Source organism: Arachis ipaensis, chromosome B03, assembly GCF_000816755.2.
Source record: "Arachis ipaensis cultivar K30076 chromosome B03, Araip1.1, whole genome shotgun sequence".
Taxonomy (NCBI): domain Eukaryota; kingdom Viridiplantae; phylum Streptophyta; class Magnoliopsida; order Fabales; family Fabaceae; genus Arachis; species Arachis ipaensis.
This window is the reverse complement of record NC_029787.2, coordinates 99,287,009-99,304,480: the sequence shown is the minus strand read 5'-3', so window position 1 is coordinate 99,304,480 and position 17,472 is coordinate 99,287,009. Positions and strand designations below refer to the sequence as shown.

The 17,472-nt window shown below is 36.1% G+C and overlaps 1 protein-coding gene and 1 pseudogene across 4 annotated transcripts; one reads left to right on the top strand and one right to left on the bottom strand.

Moving 5' to 3' along the window:
* LOC107633430 lies at window positions 339-2,461 on the top strand (annotated as a pseudogene).
* LOC107630754 lies at window positions 2,818-7,438 on the bottom strand. Of its 4 annotated transcripts, XR_002359576.1 has the most exons (9): window positions 7,252-7,433; window positions 7,033-7,164; window positions 6,778-6,899; window positions 6,290-6,580; window positions 6,081-6,196; window positions 5,837-5,890; window positions 4,206-4,311; window positions 3,697-3,876; window positions 2,818-3,165 (listed from the first exon to the last, which is right to left on the bottom strand). XR_002359576.1 is itself a non-coding variant. In XM_021119138.1 (6 exons), exons 3-6 carry the CDS (start codon window positions 5,860-5,862, stop codon window positions 3,115-3,117), a joined length of 363 nt encoding a protein of 120 aa, XP_020974797.1. In that variant the 5' UTR covers window positions 5,863-5,890; window positions 6,081-6,152; window positions 6,290-6,399; the 3' UTR covers window positions 2,818-3,114. The 4 variants fall into 4 exon arrangements, 1 of the variants encoding a protein (XP_020974797.1); XR_002359575.1 differs by having other exon boundaries at window positions 4,206-5,890; window positions 7,252-7,438; XR_002359577.1 differs by having other exon boundaries at window positions 3,697-3,858; window positions 4,206-5,890; window positions 7,252-7,438.

Genomic DNA, 17,472 nt, shown 5'->3' with positions numbered 1-17,472 from the left:
AGTGATAACGGCGGCCGGCGGCGGAAACGGCAGTGGAAACGGTGGCGAAAATGGTGAGAGAAAACTTAGGGTTTCGTGGTCTCTCCCTTAGTTAACTCAGCAGCAGTGCCTTTCATTTGGGGGTAAAAAGAAAAAATGAAATTTTATTCTAAAATTTTGAATTTTAATTAATTAGGAGTGGAGGTTTTTTAAATTGCCACAAATAAAATGTATTGTGGAGGTTTTTAAAAACCTCCACCAAAATACTCCCATAAATAAATATTAATCTTGTAGTGCGTTGATGTTCTCTAATTTATATCTTTTAATATTTATATAAAACTTAATCATTTCTAACATATATATTCCATGTTCTTTGGAGAGTTTAAAATGTTCTTTATCTTAAACAAAAGATAGATAAATATAAGATAAGAGAAAAAAGATAACAATTCTGGCAGAAGCCCTTGCGTGAATCATGTATAAAATAGCATAGTCTTTGCGTTCTTTCCTACAAACCTAACACTAGTCTTTTCCTTTCTCTTCTCTTCTTCATCATCAGCGATTTTTTTTCTTTTCATTTGTTAGCAATTCAAAGTGTTGTGTTCCATTCCACTCACCGATCAAATACAACAATGGCCGGTGGACTCATTGGAAAGGGCTCTGCCAATGGGAAGCAATATCCGGGAAAACTCACTTTTCGGATTTTTGTGACGTGCATGGTTGCTGCATTTGGAGGACTAATTTTTGGATATGATCTTGGCATCTCAGGTGGAGTTACATCGATAGATCCTTTTCTGAAAAAATTTTTCCCAGACGTGTATGCAAAGGAGATGAACATGAAGCCATCTGACAATCAGTATTGCAGGTTTGACAGCCAGGTTTTAACACTCTTTACATCCTCCCTGTATCTGGCTGCTCTCGTGGCATCACTCTGTGCGTCTTCCATCACTTGAATCTTTGGAAGGCGTCTTACCATGTTGTCCGGCGGTTTTCTGTTTCTCGTGGGTGCCGGTTTCAATGCGTTTGCTCAGAAAGTGTGGATGCTCATTGTTGGTCGCATGTTGCTTGGCTTCGGAATTGGATGTGCCAATCAGTCTGCTCCAATCTATGTGTCGGAGGTTGCTCCTTACAAATACAGAGGAGCCCTTAACATGATGTTCCAATTGGCCATCACCATTGGCATCTTTGTCACCAACGTTCTCAATTATTTCTTCGCCAAGATGAAGAACGGTGAAGGCTGGCACTACAGCTTGGGTTTTGCGGCTGTCCCCGCTGTGATGATCGTCATCGGCGCAATCTTTCTCTCCGACTCGCTGAGCTCCTTGATCGAGCGTGGCAAAGATGAGAAAGCCAAGCAAGAGCTGATCAAGATTAGAGGAACCAGTGATGTGGAGGAAGAGTTCAAGGATCTTGTTGAGGCGAGTCAATCGTCCGCGGCAGTGAATCACTCATGGGCCACTCTGTTGAAGAGGCATTATAGGCCTCAGTTCGTGATGGCCATAGCCATTCCTTTCTTCCAGCAGCTCACCGGCATGAATGTGATTACTTTCTATGCTCCTGTTTTGTTCAGAACCATTGGCTTTGGTAGCAATGCTTCCCTTATGTCTTCCATGATCACCGGTGGCTTTAATGCGCTTGCTACCTTTGTTTCAATCTTTACCGTTGACAAAGTTGGAAGGCGCAAGCTCTTTCTCGAAGGCAGTGCTCAGATGTTTATCTGTCAGGTACATTTTTTACTCATTTATATTTTTAATTATTAGTTTGCCTGCATTATTGTTGAATTTGTTATATATAATGGATGGATGCAGATTGTGATAACCGCTGCTATAGCAAGCAAATTTGGAGTAGATGGAAACCCAGGAACGTTGCCAAAATGGTATGCATTCCTTGTGGTGGGATTTATATGCATCTATGTGATGGGATTTGCATGGTCATGGGGTCCTCTTGGATGGTTGGTTCCTAGCGAGATATTTCCCCTTGAAGTCAGATCTGCAGCTCAGAGTATCAATGTGTCTGTTATGATTTTCACTTTTGCGATTGCTCAAGTATTCACCTCCATGCTCTGCCATATGAAATTTGGCCTCTTCATCTTCTTTGCTATTTTTGTTTTGGTTATGAGCTGCTTTATCCATAAGTGTCTTCCGGAGACTAAGGGAGTTCCCATCGAAGAGATGTCTGTTGTGTGGCAAAATCATTCTTATTGGAAAAAATTTGTCAAGTCTGCAAGTGAAGAAGCTAAAGCCAAGGTGGATAACTCATGTTGATTAAATCCTTCCAAGAGAGTTTCAATTTTAACTAGGAACCAAAAGTGGTCTAGAGTTTACAATTTTTTAAGGTTTCGTTTTTATTTTAATAAACAATTTACTTGTTATTAAGTTTTGTTTAGAATTTGGTTTAGTGGAATACATTTTCTTTTGTTCTTCTTTGAATTTTTATAGTTTTACTTAGTGAAATTATTAAATGTTCTTATTAGGCAACTTCATATCTTAGTTTATTGTTTACTTTTCAGTACTAATGAAAATGAATAACAGAAAAATTATAAATTTTCAGTTCTAGAATTTGAAAGAATCCATTGTAGTTTCAAGTTTAAATTTAATGAACAAATAAATAAATCCATTCCTAGGTATCTAGCCAGAAAAAAAAAACTGTTCTTGAACTAGCGCTGCGTCAGTCTCATATAGGTAAGAAGTAACGTAATATGAATAAATTAAGACTTAACGAGTATAGATAACAGAAAGTGCAATGTCATCTCCAACAAGATGTGTGCGTATTGGTCTGCGACTTTGCGAGTTGATTGCCGTGGTGGTATCAGTGTATTAGAGGTGCATCTTGCATGGGTGATGCCAAACAAGGTTCTTTATTTTTACCTTTTATTTTCTTGGTCATGTTTCCACCATTATGTAGAAATTCATCACTCATCAAATAAACATGAAACAAAATTTGGTACCAAACGGGGAGACATTCATATTACGTCTTGCCTCAAACTTCGGTTAAAGGAAACTCAAAATGCACCATCCTAATCATATGACCACTAGTGAATAAAATACCCAGTGCGAAACACTACCTACCTAATGCAATCAAACACCATTCTATCATTCTATACTCTTCGAACGTTATTCAGGCCACAGAAGAGCATTACTACGGGCTCCAATCCATCTCCAAAAGCCATGGTGTGTTGGTGCACCAGATCTGAATTATCAACAAACCAATTAGTTTTTGATATCAGGTAATTTAATTTGTTGAAAATATAAATCATTCTATCTGTCCAGTAATAAAAAATAACTGTCGGTTAGACAGTTGTAAAACCCGAAAATCAATGTATCTAAAAGTAATTCGACACTTTTAGCCCAACTATGCCTATGTCAAGCTTGTTGCAAACATTACATAACTAGGATCAAACCGTCATTTTGGCCCTAGAAATATCTGGCGAGATAGCCCTCTCATTTTGTGGATGGTTTTTCAGGTACCATGAAATAATTATCAATTATTAAGGAACCATTTTTTCAACAAAAAATAGTAATTTCTGTCGAGTGGAAACAATATTTCAGGTACCATGAAATGTTACCAATTTTTAAGGGATCATTTTGTCACAAACAAATATTTCAAGGGTCAAAATAATGGTTTACTCGTTTGGACACAAATTATGTCTAGATATATTGATTTTTAGAAGGAAAAAATTTATTAAAATGATATTTACTAATGGATGGAGACAGTAGCTACCAGAGTTACGAAGAGAATCACTGAATATGGCAAAGAGGAACCGAGAAAGAGGCCATGAAAAATGCTTGAAAGAATCAAAATATGTAGATATTGTCTTGACATTAATGCCACAAGACTCAGCCCATTTTTCCAACATTTCTGGATCGTGGACACACTGAGTTCCTGAAATGATCTCCTCATCTAAGGGGCAAGCAATACAAAACACATTGAATAAAAAACAGTGGCAACCTCTAAACTTCTGTGGAAATAATTATATCTATGAAAAAGCAATGATGACTGTGAGAAATACTTGCATGCTCCAAGACAAATATATCCATTTATTTTCATTTATAATGTTTAAAAACTATATAAAATATCAAGAATAAGTGGCTATTAATGTTTCTAAAACACACATTAAATGTGCTCCAGGAGTTTACAAGTGTTCTCTTACGGATACAGTATAGATGAAAAGTTCAATGAAATCATTTCTCGTACTAATGCAATGTATGACAAAATCTCTTATTACTTACCTCTAATAAAGACATCAAATGAGTTGGAGTACTGTGGATTACTATAGCAAGGCATTGTGTAAAATGGTCCGACAACAAAGGGGTACTATAGAACTCCGTACCAAAACTATAAACAAAAATTAGAACAAGTTAATCCAAAATAATAGGTCATTAAAAAATAAATAAAATATTGAGTAGAGTGACAATTAGGTTCTTGAAGATTTTGACTTCGGAGTAATTAGTCCCTAGAGAAAAAAAAAGTACCAATTTGGTCAACCAGGATAGCAAACAGTGGATACATGATGTCTTTATATCAATTCATCAACTAAAACTTAACAGTGATGCTTATATGTACTGTTAATTACTTTGACATGTTTATCTATGAAAGATAGTCATGTAGATAACAATTGTTAGAACGAAACTTCATAGGATTTGTTATAAATAGATTAGCTGCTAAACTGTATATGAAAACTCAAGATACTAAATGCTTCACTGTCTAAAACTACATCGTTTTTCTGCTCACGTGACAATAACGAGACATGCACCACTGTAAATAATGAAATATATGGACAATTCGGTTTTGTTTTACACTATTCATCGACAGAAGGAGATACATGTCCACCGTTTGCTATCTTGGAGGACCTAATTGATACTTTTTTCTTCTTCAAGGACTAATTAGTCCAAGGTCAACATCTTCGAGAATCTATTTGTCACTTTACTCTTATTACACTTCTTTGTTGTGTGTGTGACGAGAGAGATAGAGTAAAACTAGCTGCCCCAACTTCCTTTCAGCTTCAGTATTCAAGTCACCAAAAGGTTCAATCTCTAAGAGAGAGAGTTACTTCTCTATAACTAGCTGCCTCAACTTCCTTTCAGCTTCGGTATTAAAGTCACCGAAAGGTTCAATCTCTTCTCCAGCATCTTATGAAGCAAAATTATAAGTACATGCAAGACATACCATTTTCTAATATTCTTATTAATGAAGATAAACAAAATTCTGAGTGTTGAGGTCAATCAACAATTGCAAAGAAAATCGAGAACCATCTATAAGAGGAAAAATAGAGGGGAAGCCTCAGCATCAATGAAGCATCCCTTAGAACAGAACACAGAAAACCAAGAACCATCTATAAGAGGAAAATAGAGGGGAAGCCTCAGCATCAATGAAGCACCCTTTAGAACAGAACACAGGGAACCTGATTAGGCATCAAGACAATAATTTCATCCTTTTTGGGACTATAAACCCGTTTTAACTTGCAAGCACACAAGATTATGATACGGACTGAGAATGAGGTCTTTGACATAAATTTTCCTTAACCCCAATTCTTTTTCAATTAACAATATGGACTCCATCACATTTTCTAATAAACCTTTGACTATTGTGAATAATGTTTTCGTTGACTTTTTAGTTGAAATTAGAAATTAGAAAATAGAACAACATAACTTTTTTCATAATGCAATAGCATCGTCTGATCCACGTAGCATGCCTAAACTAGTGGCCCAAGACTTTGTTATTACCACTGTTCTTGTATAACCCCTCCATGTTTACGGAGCATATATCTTATTAAGAAAGAAGAAAGTCCCCCAATTCAAAAAAAAAAAAAAATTGTTCATGATTTGTGAATTAGGTACTAAGAAAGTTTTTTTAAGCTTACCTTGAGCATCTGAACCCCTTCTTCATATGTAAGCCGTAGAGTCTGACAAAGATACTGCATATTAACCGGGATATATCAGATCATGAATAAAATCATATAAGCCTTTAAGCATTGCATTCATTTGTATTCACATTTTTTCAACTGGTAGTTCATAGCATAACAAATACAACATGGTATAGTTAACAATATTTACTCTTTTATTTAATACAATTTCTTTTTTAATAGAAGATGCTTAGTTGCTTACCTTTAAAGGTTCAAATGGGTACTGGTGTGCCACTGCACAGCTTCAAGAGCCTTCTTACAATTCTGGTTCAAGCTATCAAATATTGAGACAAACAACCTATCGACTTTATCCATAATCTGCTCAAAAACTCAAATATCACTAAATCAGGTTATGTACCACAATAATTTCAAAACCATACCAAGAAACATATGCCTAAAAGTCAAATATACCTCATAATAATGCTTCTTAATCTCCATTTCAACATCAAGACCAGGAAACTCACACAGATGTCTGTGTGTGAAGGAATCCTCAGCCCTAAACGCAGGACTAATCTCAAAAACACGGCCAAAATAAGCACATATTGCCATTTGCCTATGAAGCTGTGGTGATTGGATAAGGCAAGCAGGGTGCCCTTTATAGCCCAGTCTGAAAACAGCAGCTCCACCCTCACTTGACCCAGCAATCAACTTTGGAGTGTGGATTTCAACAGAGCCTCCAGATAATAAGAATTGTCTAAATGCCTACCCAACAATGCAATGAAAAATAATTTGATCATTCAACTTGGTATCATGGGGAAAATCTATACCTAAATGTCGTGTATGCATTAATTGCATTAAATTTAAAATTTAAAGCAACCATCGTCTCAACAGCATGCAAGTCAAGAATGAACATGAATAAGTAAGACTCTTCAAAATAAAATTCAGATGAAATGCTTTACATTTCCATCTTGTGGTTGAATGCGAAAAATTCCTTTGATTAGTTGGGGTTCTGAGGTCAAGTACTCTAAAGTTCAAACGTGTATCCTGATTAACACGAACAAGTTGTTCACCACTCACCAGCCTGCATTCATTAAGAGAATTAGTTAACCAATAGAAGAAAAGAAATGAAGTAAAAGATAAGCTCCTGCAAACAAATCACCGAAAGAAGGAGTCAATCAAGTTGACAAAGACCCAGACACTTCCAATCAATGTACCTGAAGTGTCTTCTCAATTTCAGCTTCACTTCGAGCAGCATTCTCGAGATTAATTGGTAGAGTTGAAAGGGCCCTGCTAACACAATACAACTTCCTCACTTGAACCTCCACCTATCAGCAAAATAGCTTCTCCTACGTGAATGTGAGGTAAGTGTTAAACCCTCAGCAATACAGTGACCTCCTCTGGATTATTTATTATCAACGCAAGCGATATCTTACCTTTGATCGGTTATTCTTCATGAAGTAATGAGCTGCATTAATGTATAAATCATCTTGGTGTGCGCTACAATTAGCTAGTTCTATCATTGTAAAATCAAGCAAATTTACCATCTCTATCATCAAAAACAACGCTTTCCCTTTTCCATTCTATATTATAAACCTTGCAAATATTTCTAAACCCAAACCACTGTTGCTTCAACCAAATTCAAAATAGTGGTTGTTAGGAGCTTGTTAGGAAACATATGAATTAAAAATTTAAAATTCACTTAAAAATTAGAATTTTTTTTGTTAACAAATAAAAAGAAAGAATTTGAATTTTTTTAATAATTTTAATTTTCATTTTTATTTTATTTATAAATCAGTCTAAAAAAGGTTGATTTTAAAATTAATTTTTACACTAAATAAGTTCAATATGTCAAATATTAAATGTAAAAAATATTTCTATTTATTATTGGTTATTTTAATTTTGTTCAAAGTATTTAGTCTTCTCTCTTCTTCTTGTTTAAAAACTATTTGAATGTAAAAAAAGAATTTTATTTCTTTTAAGGGAATGTCATTAGTGGAAAAAGAATAATCAAGTTCCATATGAAAAGTTGAAATGACTGCCGTACAGCAATTATTAGTAATATTAGTTTTGATTCAAAATTAAATGTATTTATAAACCGATACAACATGGTTTGGTTGGAGCAACCCTTTGATGACCAGTTTTTTTTGGATGAATTAGTTTATATTTTATTTTTGGACTTTGCCATATGATCCACATCCACAATTCACCCAAACACAATTCATAGAAATCCATACCTCAAAGATCAAACTTAATTACTATCCATTATCCAATAACATAATCCATTCTCACAAGAACTTCATTTTCTACATTGTCATATGTATAAATTCTGGAAAAACTTTAAAGCCATAAAAATGTTAATAATAAAGGAGATTGATTTTAAAAATTATATTATTTTAAGACTTGTTATATGTAAAATATTACTGGATCGTTGTTAAAGTATTGTAACTAATTACGAAAGACAAATATTATTTTTTTTTGGGTGGTGAAAGATAATAAATATCATATTATATAAGGTTAGTACGTAATAATAAGTATAAGTGTATTTTTTATTTGAAAATTGATGTAGTAGTTTTTGGAGAAGCTACCTAGGTAGTGACAATCATGAAATAACAAGAAAAAACATACTTTAATTTTTAAACCACAGTTATCCATAATGGTTAAAGTATTTAATTTGAGTTTATACCTAAATAAATTTTTAAGTAAAGACATTACAAAACTAAGCAACTAAACAAATAGTAATTAGTATAACGAAAGAAGTTAGTCTATATATTTAAAATGTTATAAGTTTAAATACCAACATAATCCACAAAATGGATGTCTGATTAATAAGAAGGGGATCAATGTTCATGAGCCTCCAACTTCGTCGTGGCATTGGACCTGCAGGATTGTGACTGGTTTAACTAAGATGACCTCAAAAATTCCAATACCTTGTTGAATTTGCACAAGCTAGCAAAATATGCCCAGCCTCCGAAAATGACTCCGAAACTACTGTCTCGTGTGCTATTAAATCTAATGTAGGTGACTTCGACCTCAATGTGGCCGTATGCGAGAATTAGTGTGTGCCTCTAATCAATAAAAGGGCTCAGATGAGGGACATTTGGCTGATTGTAGCATAACAACAGATCATTAAGAGATAGATACTATTGATGAAGTCACATACAAGAAAATTAATTGGTGCATGTAAACAATGTTAGCAGAGAATAGTATTAAAAGAATAGATTGCAGTTAACTTAGCTCACCAACAAGTGGGAGGACAAGACGCGACCAGTGAGGTCCATCACAAAGAAGGGCCATTTGGTTGAGGATTTCTCAACTATGGCTTTGGCCTTGTTGGAACAAGAATTGTTGATACAGCGGGCACACTGGTAAGTGACTTGCTTTTCATACGGTGTTTCTTCGGACGGTCGAGGTTGGTAGGTGTTTTTGCGGCCACCAAAGTCGAAGATACATACTTGAAAATCAAAGTTGTCCATGTGTTTGAGAAAAAGCATGGAGTCTAGATTTATTTGGTACCTCCGGTAGAACTGTGGCCAACTTCGGATCAATTCGATGCTGCCATTTTGCTGTTCATTCCAGAAGCACTGAAAGCGGACATTTCTTCCATTAGGGACCAGCAGGTTTAGGTAGGGGGTCCGGTTTGAGAGGTCATTCGGAGTGATCGGAAGGGACTGCAAAAGACCAGGCAAGTGTGGTTAACACATTTATCATTCAAGTAGTAATATTGGGTAGGGGGAGATACGGGTTAAGGAAGGTGGCTTACTAGTTTGAACGAGGTGGGTGGTGCACGAAACTGACTACGCAAGTTTCGTATAGATAGACCGGCAAGTGCACGGGGTCGTCCAAGTAATACCTCAGGTGAGTGAGGGTCGATCCCACGAGGATTGTTGGTTTGAGAAAGAAATGGTTACCTTGTAGATCTTAGTCAGGCGGATAGAAAAGATGGTTGTTGTTGTGAAAATGCATAAAACAAAGTAAATAAATAAAACGTTACTAGATAGGTGTGAAATCAACGGTATGAGAACGGTTGAGGTTTCGGAGATGCTTCTTCCTTCTGGATCAACTTTTCTCACCATCTACTCCAACTTCTGATGATTCATTCCATGGCAGGTGGTGGACGGAAATCGTGATTCACACTTTTCACATCTCCGCACAACTAACCAGCAAGTGCACTGGGTCGTCCAAGTAATAAACCTTACGTGAGTAAGGGTCGATGCCACAGAGATTATTAGCTTGAAGTAAGCTATGGTCATCTTGTAAATCTCAGTCAGGTGGATTCAAATGGTTATGAGGTTTTGATAATTGAAAGATAAATAAAACATAAAATAAAATAAAGTTACTTATGTAATTCATTGGTGGGAATTTCAGATAAGCGTCTGAAGATGCTTTGTTGCTTCTGAACATCTGCTTTTCTACTGCCTCCTTCCAACCATGCGTTACTTCCTTCCATGGCAAGCTGTAAGATCCTCTCAGTGAAAATGGTCCTCTACGGTTTCTACACGGCTAATCAACTGTCAGATTTATCGTCTCGGATGAAAAATACCAGGTACAGCTACCGCATGGCTAATCATCTGTCGGTTCCCGCTAGCGTCAGAATAGAATCCATTGATCCTTTTGCACACTATCACTTGCGCCCAACATTCGCAGGTTTGAAGCTCGTCACAGTCATTCCTTCCTGGATCCTACTCGGAATACCACAAACAAGGTTTAGACTTTTCGGATCCCAGGAATGGTTGCCCATTTGGTTCTAGCCTATACCACGAAGATATTAATCTCACGGACACGGTCCGTGTATTAGATATCCAAGAGAATATACTCCAGCTGTCGTCCAATGACTACGTTGAACATCATGTAGACCGCTTTGTGGTTGTCAGGCACACGAATCTTGGCTAAGCGAGTAACGAAAATTCGGTGATTGTCACGGGTCACCCCTTCATTCTGACTTAACTGAATTAAGTACGAGAGTATATCTTGGAGAAGAAGTAGACGTGAATTGAATAGAAAACAGTAGTAATTGCATTAATTCATGAAGAACAGCAGAGCTCCACACCTTAATCTATGGGGTGTAGAAACTCCACCGTAGAAAATACATAAGTGAAAAAGGTCTAGGCATGGCCGAATGGCCAGCCTCTCCAAACGTAAAATATGGAAAAAGCTCAAAAGTGATCAAAAGATATAAAATAAATCTCTAAAAGTAGTTTTTATACTAAACTAGTAACTTAGGTTTACAGAAAATGAATAACTAAGTGCAGATAGTGCGGAAATCCACTTCCGGGGCCCACTTGGTGTATGCTTGGGCTGAGCATTGAAGCTTTCACGTGCATAGGCTGTTCCTGGAGTTAAACGCCAGCTTTGGTGCCAGTTTGGGCGTTTAACTCCAATTCTGGTGCCAGTTTGGGCGTTTTACGCCAAAATGTTTTAGGCTGTCTTTAGACGCCAGTTTGGGCCATCAAATCTCGTGAAAATTATGAACTATTATATATTGATGAAAAGCCCATGATGTCTTCTTTCCAACGCAATTGAGAGTGCACCAATTGGGCTTCTATAGCTCCAGAAAATTCACTTCGAATGCAGGAGGGTTAGAATCCAACAGCATCTGCAGTCCTTTTTCAGCCTCTGGATCAGATTTTTGCTCAGGTCCTTCAATTTCAGCCAGAAAATACCTAAAATCATAGAAAAATACACAAACTCATAGTAAAGTCCAAAAATATAATTTTTGCATGAAAACTAATAAAAATATAATAAAAAGTAACTAAATCATACTAAAAACTATGTAAAAATAATGCCAAAAAGGGTATAAATTATCCGCTCATAACAACACCAAACTTAAATTGTTGCTTGTCCCCAAGCAACTAAAAAAAAATAGGATAAAAGGAAGAGAAAATACAATAAATCTCAAACCTATCAATGAACTTAGTTTCAATTAGATGAGCGGGACTTGTAGCCTTTTTGCTTCTGAACAGTTTTGGCATCTCACTTTATCCTTTGAAGTTTAGAATGATTGGCATCTATAGGAACTCAGAATTCAGATAGTGTTATTGATTCTCTTAGTTCAGTATGTTGATTCTTGAGCACAGCTACTTTATGAGTCTTGGCTGTGACCCTAAGCACTTTGTTTTTCAGTATTACCACCGGATACATAAATGCCACAGACACATAACTGGGTGAACCTTTTCAGATTGTGACTCAGCTTTGCTAGAGTCTCCAGTTAGAAGTGCCCAGAGCTCTTAAGCACACTCTTTTTGCTTTGGACCACGACTTTAACCGCTCAGTCTCAAGCTTTTCAGTTGACACCTTCACGCCACAAGTGATGCGTGAGCATCTTGTCTATCTTTTCCTAGTGAATTTGCATCTAATTTGTTGAATTTAATTAAGAATTAATTATATTTTAGCCACTATGGATGCTATTTTGAGTTTTGTGCAATTTTATTTATTTTAGGTAGCATTCGGATGGATTTGATGAAGTTTCTGCAGAGAAAGAGAAGAAACCAAGGAGATGACCAGTGAATACCGATGTGGACGCATGGCTCACGCGACCGCGCAGAATAGAGGAAATCGCAATGACGCGATCGCGTGCCTGACGCGAACGCGTGGACTGGAATCTGCACAAATGACGCGAACGCATGGACGACGCGGGCGCGTCACATGAGCGATCTACAGAATTAACAGAAAATGCTGGGGGCGATTTCTGGGCTGTTTTGACCTAGTTTCCAGCCCATAAAACACAGATTAGAAGCTGCAGAATGGACAAATCAAGTGGTCCCCATCTATCCATTGAAGATTTGATTATTTAAATTAATTCAAATTTAAATTCAAATTTGAATTCTAGGAAAAGATATTATTTTAATTTTTAGTTTTAGATATTAGATTTTAAATTTATTAGGATTAGTTATAAAAAGGGATCTGATGCCATCAGATTGGAACACGGTACAATTTTACCTGAATTCTTATTTTCTCTTTTCCATGAGCAACTAAACCTCCACTGTTAAGGTTAGGAGCTCTGTCTATTTCTATGAATTAATTTTATTGCTTTTACTATTTTAATTTATGTGTGGATTTATAATTTAAGAATTATTTTCGCTCTTTATTTTATGAATTTGGGTGGAACGAAAGTATGACCCTCTTTCTATTTGAGTTCTTGTAAAACTTGGAAAAGCTCTTTACCTGAACAACAGCTTGAAAACTATTTCTCCTAAATTTTAATTATCTGGATTTAATAGGATACGTGACATATAATCCTTTTACCTCTTGGATAATTAGAGTTTTTGTGGCATATAAACTAGAAATTGATTATCCCCCTCTAATTGGAATTAATTGACCAAGGAATTGGCAGTTAATGAATTTTAGGGGAGACTAGGAAGGTCTAAGGAATTAGGGTCTAGTCACATACAGTTTGCCATAAATTAAATCCTGCATAATTAAATTAGTTAGTAAGAAAAGTTAATCCGGAAAAATAGATAACTCTGAAACCTTAACTATCTTCTCCATATATTATTCCCAACTTAATTACTTGCCCTTCTTCAATATTTTTGATATTGTTTATTGTCTTTTATACTGCATCTCAACACCAATTTTTGTTTGTCTAACTAAGCCTATCAAACACTATTGTTGCTTAGTCCATCAATCCTCGTGGGATCGACCCTTACTCACGTAAAGTATTACTTGGTACGACCCGGTGCACTTGCCGGTTAGTAAGTGTAGTTGTAAAAATACCGCACCAAATTTTTGGCGCCGTTGCCGGGGATTGACTGTGATTAACAACTATTCGTTGTTTGATTGCTTAGATTAGATAATTTTCTTTTATTATTATATTTTTTATTTTCTTATTAATTTTTATTTTACATTTTTTTTTGTTATTTTTTCTTTTCTTTTACGTTAATTTTTTTCCTTTACGTTATTAACTTTCTTTTCCTTTTCGTTTACATCCCCCCTCCCCTGTTTCGTTTTTTTATTTAATAAATAAAAATGAAAATAAAAATATATATTTTGATTTATTTTCTCAATTTCTGAATTTAAGTTTGGTGTCACTCAGTTAATTTTATTTTAAATTTTTTTGTTTATTTTTCCTTTTTAAATTTTCGAAATTTTTATTTATTTATTTAGTTAGTATTTTTATTTTATTATTTTACACAGGTTACCTCACAGGGACTTCTCTGCACTCTGACGTAGAGAGTCCCATTTTTTTTGTTTTCTGCTTGTGTATGCGTAGAAATAGAGACAAAGAACATCTCTTAGACTTTGATCTTGAACCTGAAAGAACTTTCAGGTGACGTTTACAACAAGCAAGACTTTGCAAGGCTGCAGAATCCACTATGGCAAATAATAATAATAATACCAATATGGTAAATCCGAATGGGGATGATCAGCAGAGAAGAGTGCTTGGCTCTTATTCTGCCCCTACTGCAGATCTCTATGGAAAAAGCATTGTGGTGTCTCCTATAACTGCAAACAACTTTGAGTTGAAGCCACAATTGGTCACCCTGGTGCAACAAAACTGCCAGTATCATGGACTTCCTCATGAAGATCCAAATCAATTTATTTCTGATTTTCTGCAGATATGTGATACTGTGAAGACAAATGGAGTAAACCCAGAGGTGTACAAACTCATGCTTTTCCCATTTGCTCTGAGGGATAAAGCAAAGCTATGGCTAGATTCCCAACCAAAAGAGAGTTTGAATACTTGGGAAAAGGTTGTTACAGAGTTTCTCACTAAATTTTTCCCACCAAAGAAGCTAACTAAGCTTAGGTTGGAGGTTCAGACCTTCAAGCAGAAGGACGATGAAACTCTTTATAAAGCTTGGGAGAGATACAAGCTACTGACTAGGCAATGCCCTCCTGACATGTTCTCCAAGTGGACCCAACTGGATATCTTTTATGAAGGCTTAGGAGAGATGTCAAAGATGAGCTTAGATACCTCTGTAGGCGGTTCATTGCACAAGAAGAAGACACCAGAGGAGACTATTGAGCTGATTGAATTAGTTGCAAGCAACCAATATCTCTACTCATCTAACAGGAATCCTGTGAACTCTGAGACCTCTCAAAAGAAAGGTGTGTTGGAAGTAGAAGCTGTTAATGCTCTTCTTGCTCAGAACAAGCTGATGTCTCAGCAAATAAATCTACTTACTCAACAGATGGGTGGCATGCAAGTCTCAGCTATCAACACCCAAAATCCACCACAGGAAGTCTCCTATGACATGACAGGTAATTTTGTGCAAAATGATAATTATGATTATGCTCAACCCTCTTCTGAACAAGTTAATTACATGGGGAGTAGTCTGAGGAATCCCAACAATGATCCATATTCTAAGACATACAATCAGGGGTGGAGGAATCACCCAAATTTTGGATGGAGGGACCAACCTCAGAGACCTCAGAACTTCAACAATAGTTCTCAGGGCGGTTTCCAGCAGAACAATAATTTTGAAGCAATATTGACAGATTTTAGACAGGAAACCAGAGCATCCATCAAGAACCTGGAGATTCAAATGGGTCAATTAGCCACAAAGGTTAATGAAATTGATCAGAGGACCACTAATAGCCTTCCTGGTAACACAATACTAAATCCAAGAGAGGAATGCAAGGCTATCACTGTAATAAGTGAACAAGTGGCAAGTGCGGAAGCACAATTTATGCAGGAAACCAAGGCCTCCATTAGAAACTTAGAGGTGCTAGTGGGCCAACTGAGCAAGCAAATACTTGAGAGGTCTGCAAGTACATTTCAAGGTGATACAGTGGTGAATGATGAGCGGATATTTTATGCACTTTTTGGGGTTAATTTTATATAGTTTTTAGTATATTCTAGTTAGTTTTTAGTTTATTTCCATTAGTTTTTAGGAAAAATTCATATTTCTGGACTTTACTATGAGTTGTGCATTTTTCTGTAATTTCAGGTATTTTTCTGGCTAAAATTGAGGGAGCTGAGCAAAAATCTGATTCAGGCTGAAAAAGGACTGCTGATGCTGTTGGATTCTGACCTCCCTGCACTCAAAGTGGATTTTCTGGAGCTACATAACTCAAAATGGCGCGCTTTCAATTGCGTTGGAAATTAGACATCCAGGGCTTTCCAGAATATATAATAGTCCATACTTTGCTCAAGGATAGACGACTTAAACTGGCGTTCAACGCCAGTTCTCTGCCCAATTCCGGCGTCCAGCGCCAGAAAAGGATTAAAAGTTGGAGTTCAACGCCAGAAATGGATCCAAACCTGGCGTTGAACGCCCAAAACAGCCTTATGCACGTGAATTGTTTAAGTCTCAGCCCCAGTACACACCAAGTAGGCCCCAGAAGTGGATCTCTGCACCACCCATCATAGTTTACTCATTTTTTGTAAACCTAGGCTACTAGTTTAGTATTTAAACAACTTTTAGAGACTTATTTTGTATCTCATGACATTTTAGATCTGAACTTTGTACTCTTTGACGGCATGAGTCTCTAAACTCCATTGTTGGGGGTGAGGAGCTCTGCTGTGTCTCGATGAATTAATGCAAGTATTTCTGTTTTTCATTCAAACATGCGTGTTCCTATCTAAGATATCCATTCGCGCCTAACTATGGAGAAGGTAATGATCAGTGACACTCATCACCTTCCTCAATCCATGAACGTGTGTCTGGCAATCACCTCCGTTCTACATCAGATTGAATGAATATCTCTTAGATTCCTTAATTAGAATCTCCGTGGTATAAGCTAGATTGATGGCGGCATTCATGAGAATCCGGAAAGTCTAAACCTTGTCATAACCATAGATTGCTTCAAACCAACAATCTCCGTGGGATTCGACCCTTACTCACGTAAGGTATTACTTGGACGACCCAGTGCACTTGCTGGTTAGTGGCACGAGTTGTGAAAAGTGTGATTCACAATTCGTGCACCAAGTTTTTGGCGCCGTTGCCGGGGATTGGTCCTGTTTGAACAACTGACGGTTTATTTTGTTGCTTAGATTAGGAAAATTTTTCTTTTTGGTTTAGAGTCTCTTATTATTGTTCTTGGTTAAAAATATCCTTCTTCAAAACAAGTGTTACATTTACTGCCCAATTGGCTAGAGCGTTGGTCTAAGTCCGTGGCAGTTTGGTATACTCTTTTTAAAAATCATTTTCAAAAATAGTAATTTCTCTATTAAATTTTGTGCCAAACTTTAAGTTTAGTGTTTTCTTGTTGATTTCCCTCGGGTTTTCGAAAATTTTAGTTAGTTTTCTAAAAATTTTAAGTTTGGTGTTCTTTCTTCATGTTCTTGTGTTCTTGTGAGTCTTCAAAGTGTTCTTGAGTTTTCCTTGTGTCTTGATCTTAAAATTTTTAAGTTTGGTGTTCCTTGGTGTTTTCCCTCCAAAATTTTCAAAAACAAGGAGTATTAGATCTAAAAATTTTAAATCTTGTACTATTTTATTGTTTTTCTCTTTCCTCACTAAATTCAAAAATATTTTTTCTCTCTATTTCTAAAACAAATTTTCGAAAATTATTTTCTAAAAATTCAGATTTTTTTTTAATTTAAAATCTTTTCCAAATCATATCTTTTTCAAAACTTCCTAACCACTTTCTCTCTCCTCAATTTTTTCGAAAATATTCACCAATTTTTTTACTTTATTTTAATTTATTTATTTTCTAAATAAGTAAATAAATAAATAAATAAATAAAAATAAATTTTTTTATTTGACATCATCTCA

Coding starts and splice junctions, on each gene's coding strand:
- LOC107630754 (XM_021119138.1), bottom strand. CDS start 5,862: ATGAAGAAGGGGTTCAGATGCTCAAG. Junction 4,312..5,836: donor AAGGGGTTCAGATGCTCAAG/GTAAGCTTAAAA, acceptor TTTTGTTTATAG/TTTTGGTACGGAGTTCTATA. Junction 3,877..4,205: donor ATTTGATGTCTTTATTAGAG/GTAAGTAATAAG, acceptor CTTGCCCCTTAG/ATGAGGAGATCATTTCAGGA.